This window comes from Pleurodeles waltl, chromosome 3_1 (assembly GCF_031143425.1).
Source record: "Pleurodeles waltl isolate 20211129_DDA chromosome 3_1, aPleWal1.hap1.20221129, whole genome shotgun sequence".
In the NCBI taxonomy this organism is placed as follows: Eukaryota; Metazoa; Chordata; class Amphibia; order Caudata; family Salamandridae; genus Pleurodeles; species Pleurodeles waltl.
The window spans coordinates 663,694,209-663,708,058 of record NC_090440.1 but is presented as its reverse complement, the minus strand read 5'-3'; the positions used below and the strand labels follow the sequence as shown (position 1 = coordinate 663,708,058).

The 13,850-nt window shown below is 44.4% G+C and overlaps 1 protein-coding gene across 4 annotated transcripts in view; it reads left to right on the top strand.

The window, feature by feature from the left end:
- Nucleotides 1-11,986, top strand: part of PKP3 (plakophilin 3) — a 176,923-nt gene extending 164,937 nt beyond the window's left edge. For all 4 annotated transcript variants that reach the window (XM_069223196.1, XM_069223200.1, XM_069223199.1 and 1 more), the window contains 3 exons: nt 4,785-4,977; nt 5,691-5,778; nt 9,618-11,986. In XM_069223196.1, the coding sequence (XP_069079297.1) occupies nt 4,785-4,977; nt 5,691-5,778; nt 9,618-9,653 (317 nt within the window). In that variant the 3' untranslated portion in view covers nt 9,654-11,986. The remainder of the gene's footprint in view (nt 1-4,784; nt 4,978-5,690; nt 5,779-9,617) is intronic.
- Nucleotides 11,987-13,850: the final 1,864 nt, after the last annotated feature.

Below are 13,850 nucleotides of genomic sequence, written 5' to 3'. Positions count from 1 at the left end.
TTACCATCCAAGGGGATCCCGCTAGGTTCGGACTATCCTATGGGGCAATCAGCCAGTGCCCAATGGGGTGCTCTGCAAGTTCGGTGTGTGGGCTGCTTCTTCGGCTGTTTGTGGGCCTGTTTTATGATGTAGTGGGCCAATTTTTACCGTTAAGTTCCTGACATTAAAACAAATATTGCCTGCAGCTAGGTCAATTCAATGCAGTTTTCCATACCTCACAAAGCACTTATAAAGCATATCAACACATTTCAAACTGCCCCAACTTGGGGTCATCTTGCGGCCCTAGAACTGGCATGTTACCACATGGGTAACCTGGAGGCAAAGAGTGGCTGAGTCATTGCTGCAACGTGGGACTGTAGTTTTACGTCTGCAGATCCTGAGACATTTTATTTCTGCATTCTATCTGGTTTCTCTCTCTGAAAGAGTTGCATATTCCTGGTGTTGTCCGTCTTCTCACAGCTTCACCTCCTGCAGGATTTATTATGCGCCATGGAGTCCTTTATCAATTTAACCAATCAGAGCCAAGGCAGGGACAGGCTCTTCAGTTCAGTCCTTTTTGCAGGTTACTTTTCTTATGTTTATTACTCAGGGGTTTAAAAACCAAGTACACATATAATTGCGAACTATTTGTAGAATACGGCTTTACAAATCAAACAAGTAAAGGCACAATCGTAATTTAATGTATGGAAATTGCTATGCTGTCAGTAAATAGATTAGGCTGGGCATAGTTCTCCCTGACACTGAATGCCCCACAACATGGTGTCTGCTTGCAGGTTTCCAACAGAGAAATACTTGGTCTGTTTTTTCCTTTTTTTAGGTTTCACCTGCACAGCTCTTGCGCTGTGCTTGTTAGGTTTCACCTGCACACCGTGTGCAAAATCTATTGAACTTAATAGAACTCTAAAAAAGGGGCTTCAGTAACTTATATTGCACAGCTGCTTACCAAGCTACAACATACAATAAAAATCAGCTTATTATAAATCACATAGGTGAAACCTATTGTATTTACCAATGCTTGTTCCTCTTGTAATCACGCCAGCGGTTTACAGGTGTGTTGAGGCTGGTGTTCTGCTCCCTGCGGCCTTCTGCTCAATCCTTCAGTGATGTGCCAGCAGCTGAGTGATATGGCATTGGCAGCGCCTCATTGAGAATTAAATTTAAAATTCCAGGCAAACAAGACCTACACAGGCAGAGCTCCAAGGCAGGCAAACTTTCCAGCTGTCAGTTTCTTTGATTGAACTCAGGTACTTTTTGTATGATTTCCAAGATAGTGTCTGGACTATGAGTACCAGTATGCTGCTTACACCACACATGGACCAGCTTGTGATATAGGGGGTGATTCTCACCCTGGCGGGCGGCGGAGGCCGCCCGCCAGAGTTCCCCCCTCCAAAATACCGCTCCGCGGTCGAAAGACCGCTGAGGGTATTTTGGGTTTTGCACTGGGCTGGCGGGCGACCGCCAAAAGGCCGCCCGCCAGCCCAGTGCAAAACACCCTTCCCACGAGGACGCCGGCTCAGAATTGAGCCGGCGGAGTGGGAAGGTGCGACGGGTGCAGTTGCACCCGTCGCGAATTTCAGTGTCTGCAAAGCAGACACTGAAATTCTTTTTCCCTGCAGTGCCCATGCCATTGGCCCCCAGGGGCCCCGCGACACCCCATACCGCCATCCTGTTCCTGGCAGATGGCGGTATGGGGTGTCAGAATCCTCCATGGCGGCGCAGCTTGCTGCGCCGCCATGGAGGATTCATTTGGGCAGCGGAAAACCGGCGGGAGACCGCCGGTTTTCCACTTCTGACCGCGGCCGAACCGCCGCGGTCAGAATGCCCAGCGGGGCACCGCCAGCCTGTTGGCAGTGCCCCCGTCATTTTAGCCCTGGCGGTCTTGGACCGCCAGGGTTAGAATGACCCCCTAAGTGTAGGATTACATCAAGATGGGGAGAGAAAGAGTGAAGTTTGAGAAACACATTTAGTCTAAGTTCATGGTTACACTGTATGTCAGTAGAGTAGGTGTTGGATTTAGATTATGATTGTCTGAAGGGGCGCGGCATGGGGTAATGACAGAAGACTGAAGGTGGGGTCAGTCCTCTGAGGATGGGAGAAAGAGGCTCCAGGCTGCTGTGTCCGCTCCAGATAATGATAGTTTCTGTGTCATAGCTGTTCTGAATTTAGGCGGTTCTAGAAGAAGGGTTTTCTGAGGCCCCACAGATGACTAGATCGGTTAGGTAGGGGCTGTTATTGTGAATGAGTTTATGCACTAGGCAGCAAAATTTGAATTTTATTCTGGTTAGGATGGATAGCCAGTGAGTGTGATTCGATGTACGGGGGTAATTTAGTCATAGCTACCTGCTGTGTGAACTAGTTAAGAAGGCACTGGTCCATATATTTTAAGCTGCAAACATGTTTGGCACACATTACCTGCTGTTCTCCACCAAATTTGCCCGGGGCTAAGAAAATGAAAGATTGGAAGAAATCAATAGGTATCATGCTACGCAAAGGAACTATTGGAAATTATTAGCAACCAAAATTTTCTTCCACTTCAAGAACTGTAACTTTGCAAAAGATGGACCACATTGACCAGAATGCACTGGGAGGGCTACTGAGTCATGATTCACTTGATTCCCAGAGCTGAAGGGTATTGTTGAGTGCCGGTCTAGATTTGACTGGTGCCACATGGAGGCTATTGTTGTATGATAAAGAATGTGTTGCTTCAGTTGGCCTCTGATGGCTGATGTGCTGTTTAGGAAGGGACAGTATTGGCAAATCCCAATGGTCCATGTTACATAATCTACTTTCCCTTACTTTTTTTATCTTTACTGTTATGAAACTGTTTTTTTTCTTGGGGTGTTTGGCCGTTTGCTTGAATGTTAATTGTGTTTTCATAAAATGGTTATTAGTAACTTTTTGTTTGGGATTTACGATCTTTCCACAATTAAGTCCAGTTCCACTTATGGGTTCTCTTTGTTCATTACCAATCCGTTTTCTTCATTTGCATTAACTTCCTTTATTGTTAGAACTTGGCTTCTTTCTCTTCCCATTCTGCCTTTTCTCTTCTCGGGATAGTACCAGCTATTACAGGTGTTGAGTCAGAGGCAGGGACTTCAATATCACCCCCTTAGCCACTTCTGAGGCACTGTCAATCCAACTCCTATATCCCTTTTAAAATCTTAATTTCTGCTTCTCACTTTGCTCTCATTACTATTTTGCATCTTCCTTTCAGTAAGTTGGTGTGTTCACAACTATTTGTGTCCCTGGTGGTTACTGTCCGAACTCAAAACACTCTACCCCCTGAAACGCTGGGGAACAAGGGAACGAGAGGAAGCTAGGGCGATATGTTCCCCTTCCTGTTTAATCTGATAATAACAAACAAATGAAACATTTTTGTTAAGTTAAGGTCCTAAAAAAACTGTGCTGGACTACTACCCAAATAGCGGGGACCTAAGTGTCTTTGTCCTTAAGAGGAGACAGAGCCTGGGAATTACATCAAATTATACAAAATTGTAAGGCAAGGTCTCACACGCCAACCTTGGTATCATGTTTCATCATCAGCTCGCCAGTGGTTAAAAATTCTTATAAAGACGAATGAGCTCCCTGTTTTTCATGGAGTACTTATGTGAAGGAATGGAATGTGGGATCTTATGTGAAGGTTAAAATCCTCAGACTCCTTCCAAGGTATTTTCCTTAATTACAAGGGGCTCCGCAAGGTGTTTTAAAAATGAATCGGTGATGGCAAGGGGTGTCTGTGCCTCCCACATCATATGGGTCGACATGTTTCAGCCATATACAGGTGCCTGAAAAAGGTTCCTGGTTTCATCAGGACTTAAATCTCTTATATAATTTATTCGATATTCACACACTCCCCAGCACTCGCACAATGAAAAAACAACATACATGGGTTACTGCACACTTTGCCTCATTGAATGATCACAACCATCTACACATTTTGGGCAAAGAAAAGGCAACTGCAAAGCATAGTAGATAACTGGTGTTCAAATCATTAGGGCAACTGGACAGAGCAACGCTTGTGTACTAAAGATGCAAGTGTTGGGTGGTGATGGAAGATTAGCTCAGCCCTCTTCGCACTACATGCCATTACCACCTTCCAGTTCTAACCTCACAAATTGCCTCATTCTCATTGCTGCAAGAGCCTGTGGTCAAGGCTGTCAGTGCATCACTAGAGACCTGTTTGTGTGCATTCATGTTGCTTCCATTGTGCTGCCTCACTAGTGTGGGGAATGTATAAGGTTGAATATTTTTGTATACTTAATCAGCTGGTGAAACTGTTGTTGAAAGACAACACTGTATGCTGGTGGGGGCTGCAGAGGGCAGTACAAGTGCTAGCCAGAATGTCCTCACTACACCTTTAGTGAGTGTACAGGTTCACCATACCTGTGTAGGATTCAGTCTCTAGGGTATGTAGGAGTCCTCAGCTGACCTTTCATGCCTCCTCCCTCATAAATTACATTTTTCATCAGTGAAGTGTACATAAAGCTGAAATGCATTCTTCCTTGGTTACACATATCCTGCAAAGGGACCCCAGTAATTTGAGCCTGTCTTGTTATCTTCTTTTCTAGTAAACCCCCCTGATAAACGGCTGTGTGCCTGACTAGCAACTAAAGACATATGAAATAATTAGGCTTGTAATCCTGGAGGCACAGTATAAGCTGTGGAATTTCTTCTTCTATACGTCAGTGTGATCTACTCTGCTGATAGTGACAGAGTGAATGAGTGGATTGCGAGAACCACAGCATGGTTGGGCACCATAAATTAATCCACCTCTTTCCTGATAGCGACCAAGGTGGTGAGCCATCTGGTGGAGAAGCTTCCGGGAAGTAGCGGGGAGCGGCCTATGCCTACCGATGTCCTGGTGAACATCATTGCTGTGCTCAACAATCTGACCGTGGAGAGCCCTATTGCTGTTCGTGACATCATCTACTTCGATGGACTTAGGAAGCTGATGTACATCAAGAGCAAGAGGGACAGGTGAGTTGCCTTTTGTCAAGGAAAGATGAATATCTGAAAGCTGCTTACCTCAATACCAAAGGCCAAGCGTGAAAGGATTACTTTAGGACGGGTGTGTATGAGAGAGCTGATCTCACCAAAGGGCAGGAGAATTGGACACCAGGGACATAACCTGAGAATATGTTTGTAAGAGATCTAGTTGTTATGGCGGAAAGGTGACTGAAAGAGATAGCTGAGTCTACCTGACAACACGAGTGAGAGAGATGGCCTTATCTGAGAACAGTTGAGAGAGAATTAATGGACCTGTACGTGAGAGAGGGTTGAATTTATGTGTAAGTAAGCCAGCCGCAACTAAGGACGCAGGTATCAAGGAGAGGGAGGGAACAAGAGAGAGAGAGAGAAAAAGAGAGCTAATATCACCAAACCACAATGTATGAGAGCTGGTCTTCCATGAGAACAGGAATGGAGGATGAAGGTGAAGCTGCTTAATATATCAAATTCAGACAAGGCACGTGGCCCGAACCCGTATCCTCTTTGTAGGGAGGAGATTACAGTCTGAGTCCATCATACAGAGACTGAGTCGCAGGACTTACTTCCTGATTTGGTCCTGACCACAAGCGCCTTTTAGGCTCCTAATCTCCCAGAGCCCCCTTTCCCTCCACACCACGGTTCTTCTGCCTCCTTTCACCCACAGATATCTCACTATAGCTTCTCTCTTCTGCTTCCACCTACAGCCCCGACAACGAGAAGTCTGCACGCGCGGCCTCCAGCCTGTTAGCCAACATGTGGCAGTACAACAAGCTGCACCGGGACTTCAAGGCAGTAAGTAATATTCAGTGTGTGCTTCATCACCCCGCGCTGCACCTTCAGGTGTAGATCACCTGGCATTACCCATCATAGGTCCGAGCCTTAATAGCGGGTACCTCGCAACGGCTCAGAGAGCGACATCTGTTACCTGTCAGATGTTCTTTAGATGATATTGCAGCTATAATACCATGAAATGCTGACATTAACATGCTCTTTGGTACGGATAAAACTACATTCTGATGCTTTATGATACACCTAAACGAATACAAATTGTGACCATAGTAGATTTTGCAGAATGCATTAGTAAGTGTGTAATGCTGTTACATTTTTAGAACCAGCAGCTGTAAATACACCAAAATATCTTTCTAGTGTAGTCACTTTGTAATCTGCTGCCCACATTAGTCTCTGGCTTTTCAATAAGGGTCCCAAATGCTCCTGGTCTTTAATACAAATGTTGCTTTTTTTCATTGCTGCACACTCCTGCACATTTCCTCTTAACATCGTGAGTTCACTTTTAGCAAGGCCTATCAGGAAAGGCTGAGGGAGAACCTTTTTCGCTCCATCAACATATTGCTGCAATGCAGAGGAGACCAACATCACTACGATCATACCCATAGGCACTGGTGGCAGCGCCCTTGCAAGGAGTGGGTAAACCCAGGGATAGGAGATGTGTTCTGCCCAGTCAAAATATTAATACATCTGTCCCTGACCCACCCATGGTTCTCATCCATGTTACTTTCTGGTCGCCCTCGAAGTCCTAAACCTTTGCATTTCCATCAGTCCTGGCAACCTGCTTGAGATACGCTCGTAAGTGGATGTCCAACACGTCAGCATGTTAAATGTCTTCTAGGAGACAACTTAAATTGCAGATCTCCTCTGAACATGGCAGATTTTGTGCTCTATCCCTTTAAATCTGTCAAACTATCTTGGCGGGGTGCCTAGTACCATTATGGGAAGGATGCAGGTAGGCCTGTCCCATAAACACCTGTTGCCTGCCTTAAGCAGGCATCACGCCCTGCATGCCTGAGTCTGTCGGCTGCTTCAGAATGCATGGCAGTATTGGGCACACTGCGAGTCAGAGTCTATTAGTGGCATGGAAAAAAAAAAGACTTTCCAACAAGTGGTCCAAGGCCTTTGGCATCTGTAGTGTTCTCCCACCTGCAGAAATGAAGGAAAGTTTCCCAAGGTACGTCAGTAGCACCCTGAGTTTCTGAACCTGTAACCTGTGATTTAACCATAGGGAGACTTGTATTAGTAAATCCATGTAAGAGTGCTACACTCTTTGTGGTCTGTTCATACTGATGTTGCACTTGTAGGTGTTTCTAGTTCTACAAAGCAGGAAATAGCAGCAAAGGCAATGGTAGACGGTAGATGTAGCTCAGGCAGAGATTATCACTACATCAAGTAGGAATTACACGAATATATTTTACACACATTACATTTCATATTTTTAGGCACAGGGAGATTTAAGTGATATGCTCAGAATCATATGATATTAAAGAAAGTGCAGAGGCTCCGATTCAGACCTGAGCCCCCAGGTTGCAAGGGTGCACCTGTAAAGCCGCTAGGCCATATCTCCTGCCTGATGCACAGTCATCATAATTTTCTGTGGCTGCTCTGACATCACTGAACACTGAAGCAAGAGTTGACTCAGTGTCTTATCATAAAAAACTTGAGTTGATAGGGGTTACCCAGGTAGTTTGCTGTGAGAAAGAGTGAGATTCGATTTCTAGCAGTAGACATGGAAGATAAGGTCAAAGAAGGGTCAGCATTCGTAATGTAGTGATAGGTAGAGGAATTTTTATTTTAGAGGAAGTATGAATATGATTGCTAGTGAAGGGACCCCTTCCCTACATAGAAAATCTCTGTCTTGGGATGAAGTCTGGGGTTTCAGTGCAGCTCTGCACATTCAGGCCCATATTTATACTTTTTGACGCAAATCAGCGCTGCGCTGGTTTGTGTCAAACAAAATTACCGCCGGCTAACGCCATTCCAACGTGCCAGGCGGGTGCCTTATTTATGGATTGACGTTAGCAGGCGCTGCAGCCTGGTTAGAGTAAAAAAAAAATGACTCTAACCGGGCAACGCAGGCATAGGGAAGAATGGGGGTTGTGCGTCAAAAAATGGTGCAAGTCAGGTTATAGTAAAAAATCATGGCTCTAACCGGACTTGCGCTATTTTTTGGTGCACAACCCCCATTGAAATGACTCCTGTCTTAGGAAAGACAGGAGTCATGCCCCCCCTGCCCAATGGCCATGCCCCGGGAACTTCCTTCCCCTGGGCATGGTCATTGGGCACAGTGGCATGTAGGGGGGCCCAAGTTAGGCCCCCCTATGCCACTTAAAAAAAAATGAAAAATGACTTACCTGTACTTACCATGGGTGTTCTCCAGTGGTGGGCGAGGGTGGCAGGGGGTGTCCCTGGGGGCAGGGAAGGGCACCTGTGGACTGCCTTCATGGTCAGAGACCATGGAAATGAGCCCACAGGTCCCTCAACGCCTGCCCTCACCCAGACTTTAAAAAATGGCGCAAATCAGGCTGTGCGCCTTTTTTTAAGGCCCGCCCCCTCCTATGTGTCAAAATGACGTGGGAGTATAAATAAGGCGCACATGTCTTAAAGTCATTTTTTGTATGGGAACGCCTACCTTGCATGTCATTAACGCAAGGCGTTTCCATACAATATTCCTAGTCCTTATCTGGTTTTCCACTACTCTCCTATATCTTTTCAATCTGGTATCTGTCCCATCTGTTTGGGTGCAGTATCCCCAGTGCCTAATTTGAACAGGTGGTTGCCGGTGAGGAGGAAGAAAAAGACGGAAAAAAACATCACAAAAGGAGAAAGCAGGAACCTGCAAGAGTGAGATTAAACGGGCTGGGAGTGTCTCGTAGTGGAATAAAGAGGCCTGGCGTTGATTCAAGACTATCCAGGGCCAGTACTCGGCATGCTGACTAGCCGCGGGCTTCCGAGCAGAGCTTTGGGGACCGCTGTCACTCATTCTGTTACAAATTAAGCACTGAGAGCCCGATTTACACTTTTGTGTATGGTTACAAATGTGTGCTATTCACAAAGGTATTTTACTAGTAGTATTGTTACGACTGCGGAGTCTCTGTGCATGAAAATATTGGACTATCCTATCTTTTTTTGTGCGGAGACTCCGCAGTCATAAAGTTACTATTATTTAAATACCGTTGTAAATAGCAAGCCATCGTAAACGAACGCAATAGTGTAAGTTGACCTTCATGAACCAGGCCCTGGATATCTCTAACAGACATTCCTTACTTGTTAATATTCTTTAGACGACACATAAATCATAACGGTGTAATGCCACGTTTACTATCTCATTTTCTGTTACTTTATCCCTAATTTATGTTGCTCACATTTACTGTTTTTAAGGGCACGAGGCTAGCTAGCATTACATAGTCCTGTTTAAATAATTTTGAAAAATTATTTGGTCCACTGTTTCAGATATTATTTGGTCCATATGACATGAAAACGTGAAGCAACTTGTGCCCACGCATCTCATTATTCTTAAAGTGTTTCATATGCTATGTTTTAGAATCAGCAGAGTGGAAGAATTAATCGGCCTATTATAATTTCATGGTTTTAGAAGTGTTTGAGCATACATACGTTGCCGAAGTGTTATACTATCCTCTCAGACTTGTAGGAGAGACCATAACTCTTCAAGGGTTGAAATGCATAAAGACATACCTGTGCTTAGTGCGGCACCCAAGCATTCTCACATCAAGACAACTCAGGATAGGACAGGTTATGCCTTCAGTGTTGTAGCTGCGGTACATCATCCTGTCACAGTTTTAGATATTCCTATTAAGCTATTGACATTCTCTCTCTTGCAGAAAGGATACCGTAAGGACGATTTCCTGAATTCGTGAGGCACCAAGCAGCATTTCAGCCAACCGGAGCATCTGATTCTTTGTTTAATTCCCACGCAATTATTTTTCCATCCCACCTACTTCAACTTGGGCTTTCTTGGATTTGTTCCATCCACCTCATCAATTTGCTAACATGAGCTCCCTGGCCCGCCTGATTATGGTTGCATCCAAATGGCTGTCTTCATTGGCCCTGTTGTCTTACAGCTCACGTTTGTATACAGACGTCTAAGTAACTGCCATGCTAAGGGATGACTTTGTGACATTTGTATTACCCCTGAACTGCATCCCACTGCTCTGGAACTGAGTGTGACCTAACCCACTCACACATACAATTCCCTGGTGGAATATGGATCCTACCACATGACAGAAAATAGACTGTGCTCCACAGCTCGGACATGTGCTCTAAAATAGTGGTACTAGGGGAAGGCGAGAGGCCAGGCATGGAAACATTAGCACCTCTGAGAGTCCACCCTTGGCTGTCAAACTTTGAGCTGTTCAATTGCAATCCCTATATACAATGAGAGCTTTCTTATGAATGCTTCTCTTGCACGCTTGGACAGATGTGGCATTTGGGGAGAAATATGTTGCTTTTTGGTGTGTGCTATGGGAGTGGGTTTGGAATTGGTCCAATTTATTATGCATAATGCCGTATGTCTATGGCAGAAGGTTTTCTGGGGCTTGCACTGTACATGCTTTTGATGCTTTTTTTATTAGGGCGGGTAAACCCACTTGCTTACAACACACACAACTTACAAATAGTAACAAGAAGAATTCTTCAAATTCTCGCCCACACCTTTCATCTCTATATGTCTGTGGTTCCTGTCAACTTCCATAGAATGGTGTTAATTTGTAACAAGAGTTTCGATGTTATAGTAAGTAAAAACTGAGATAGGTCTTCACATTTTACGCACAAGCGAACAGTCTGATCCCCATGTTCATTCAGGCACCACACTAAATACCCATCTCACCCTTTGTCGAGGGTTTTCCTCACTACAGAATAAAACAGAACAAATGTGCATTCACGTGCAATTACAATGATGGGCAGTAGGCACTTCGTAAAATGTAGTACATACAATTCAGGGAGGTTGTCCCTTGAAAAATGCTGGTGGGATGGATGTCTCCTTACAAAATGCTGTCAGGCATATGTTTACTGAGAAGTGCTCAATGTAAAAAGCGTGGGTTTATTTGAGGAGTACCTATTTTGAAAGCATTAATGTACGTTTTCATTGAGGATTAGCCACCCAAAGTGAAAGTCTGCATATTTTCGGTGAAAACACTGGATGTAAATTTTTGTTGAAGAATGCAACTTGGAAAATGCACGTAATAGCATTTTAGTGGAGGAATGCTACTTGACGGATTTTTTACTGAATATTTTTGCATACGTGTGCGTTATGATAGTACCACGGTTCTGGGGAGATGCTTTGTGATAAAGGCATAGATTGATAAAGAGGGTGAATAACTGGAGAAAATTTTCATTCACCTCTAAATAGTGGCTTCTTGAAATTGCTAGTAGGTGAGGCCACGTTAAAAATGTCAACCCTTACATTCTGCCAGCACAGCGGATGCCAATACGGTGTGACACGAGAAGTCTCTGGGGTGAGTCAGGTGCTGGAATGGAGGACTTGCACAGCTCGTACAGTTGCTGGAGTGAACAAACAAAACAGAAATAATATTTTGAAATATCTGTAAGAGGCACTGAATCACACTGCTTAAATTAAAGATCTTAGGCCAGATGTAGCAAAGGGTTTTACCCATTCTGTGTCTATGGGAAAATGTGTTTGTACATATGGCCCCTTGTCCTGCCATACCTCTCCACGGCGAGGCTATTGGATTGCAAACTATGTACTCATGTGCGTCTTACCCAATACAGGCCTAAATCAGGGGACAATTTGGACTTTCGGCAGCAAATCAGGGTGTAGTCTTCGTCAGTAACAATGAGAGGACTGCCAGCTTCCCACTCTAGGGAAAGCCGAAGTCTGCCTGCTATTGGAGTACTCGTGGGTTTTTAAAAACAGGAGCGGTTGATAAATTAATTTGTGTGTGTGTTTGCTGTAAAACAGAGCAGAGAAAATGGGTTCAGACCAACCAGTTCTCTGTATGTAACGGCACGTGGAAATGACTGCTTTCGTTCAGCCTAGTTTGGCAGCGCAGGTTCTTGTTTGAAAGGTTTTAATGAGCCATCCAAATAAAATATTTCCACTGTGTTGTCCGTGAAACTATCACTTGCCCACTTTTCGTTGACACATTCCAGAAACAGTGAGGTGGTATGTAGTTTTGTCTTGAATAGCGTGTACACTTTTATTTAGCATAATAAAGCCAACTGTTTCAATCAAGCTACAACACGTTTCTGGTGTGCAGGGTGTAGAGGGTCCCTGTCAAAATGTCGAAATAATGCATGTACTCCATTTTTTCACAGCAACCATTTTCTACTGTGCTGTCGAGTCCTTTGATCTGCATTCTGTATGTTGCTGGCAGAGGGTGTCGTGGCTTAGTACTGGACAGGCAGTGTTAAGCTGGTGGCAGAGGCTCGTGTGCAACAGTATGCATAAATCAGTTATATTGTGATGTTTTTAGTGCAAATGAGAACCAATGGATCAACCGATTCAGAGGAGAGAGGATGCAAAGGTTATCTTTAACAGGTGAATACATGTATGAACACATCCATGTTGCTGTAGGGTGTGGGACGTGATGATGGTCTACCAGAAAAGATCACATGGATGTCCGTGGACTGGACAGAATAGCGCTAGGTTCCTCTCAGCAGTTGGTGGATATTCCCCTGGGAAGTGCATTTCCTCAGGGGCATAGCTCCAGGGGGGTGTTTAGGGTGTTACACCCCATAAATAAATGTCTTTTCTGATGAATACTTGGGTACAGATGCTTTAAGTCGGGGATGGGGAGGTGTCTGTCTGATTTCACCTGATAATTTATACGTGCGCACACTGACAAAAACACCCACATTCTCTCTCATCCCTCTTTTGAAAGCCCTAAAAATGTACTCCTACTAATCAGCACTGCTCTCCCTGTCCACTGCATCTTGTGTGCCCTGCTTGTCATATAATGTATTTTAACATTATATGCCAGCATGATTGTTGGGAAATCTGAAGCTCACCACCCCAATCTTACTGACTGAGCTATACCCCTTCATATCTGTCACCTTTTCTGAAGCACCCAGTTGTCTTAGAGGTGGGTGATTACGTAGATCAGTCGATCTCAAAAGAGGAACAGTAAGTGGCAACATGTTTGGTTCACCATATAGGGCTACTAACTCTGGGTTCGCTCAGCCCAGGTGTCGCTCTGTGGTCCGGGCAGGTGCTGACCCCACTGAGATTGGCATCTGTTCACTTCATCCACTCAGAGTTTCTTCTGTAGGATCTCCTATAATCAGATTCACTATTTTTTTTTTTTTTGCAGTACAGAGTGATGGACTGAAACCTCCATGTTTGTCCACAGCCCCAGGTATTATTGACTGTATGCTTCCCAAATGCCCTTAGGCATGCTTGGATAAATACTGTGATGGCACACCTGAAGGCAGTGTTTGTGTGTGCTAGGTTAGAGGGTACCCTATTCTGGCTCCCATAGGGCAGTATCAGGCAGTACTTCTGGGATGAGAAGCATCTAAGACACACTAACCTGATCCTGGAGAGGGTTCTAGAGCTAAGTAAAATGTGAATGAATGCTTATGGAGCATGATTTTGGTTTTTTCTAGATATTCTGAGTTGGAGCAGCCTCTAAAAGTGCTCTTTTCCACTGATTATAGATATTAGCCATAACACCTCACATATCCTTGTAATAAAATGCTGTGGTGCTCAGTAGAGAAGTGAATCTGGTGCGTATTGCATGTGTTAAGAATATGTATATTCTAAAGCAAAGTCAATATCGACTACACCTAAGCTCCTTAGGCATCGGAGGGCTTCTGCTGTTCACAAACACGTTGTACCACTTCCTCCTCTGCTCTCTTGTAACAGCTTCAAACTGTTTAATACTGCACTCCCTCTTTTAAATAGTTTCATTGGGACCTCCCAAAATGTGAACATATTTTTCACCTGTGAATTACCTTACTCCTTTGTGGCCGCATGTTTTCTTATTAGCAGGTTTGGAGACATGCTAATACAAAACAAACATCTGTTAAAAAAGTAACATAATTTCCAAAATATACTTTTAAAGTTACTACAGCCCTAAAGGTGTCAGAATAGGCTC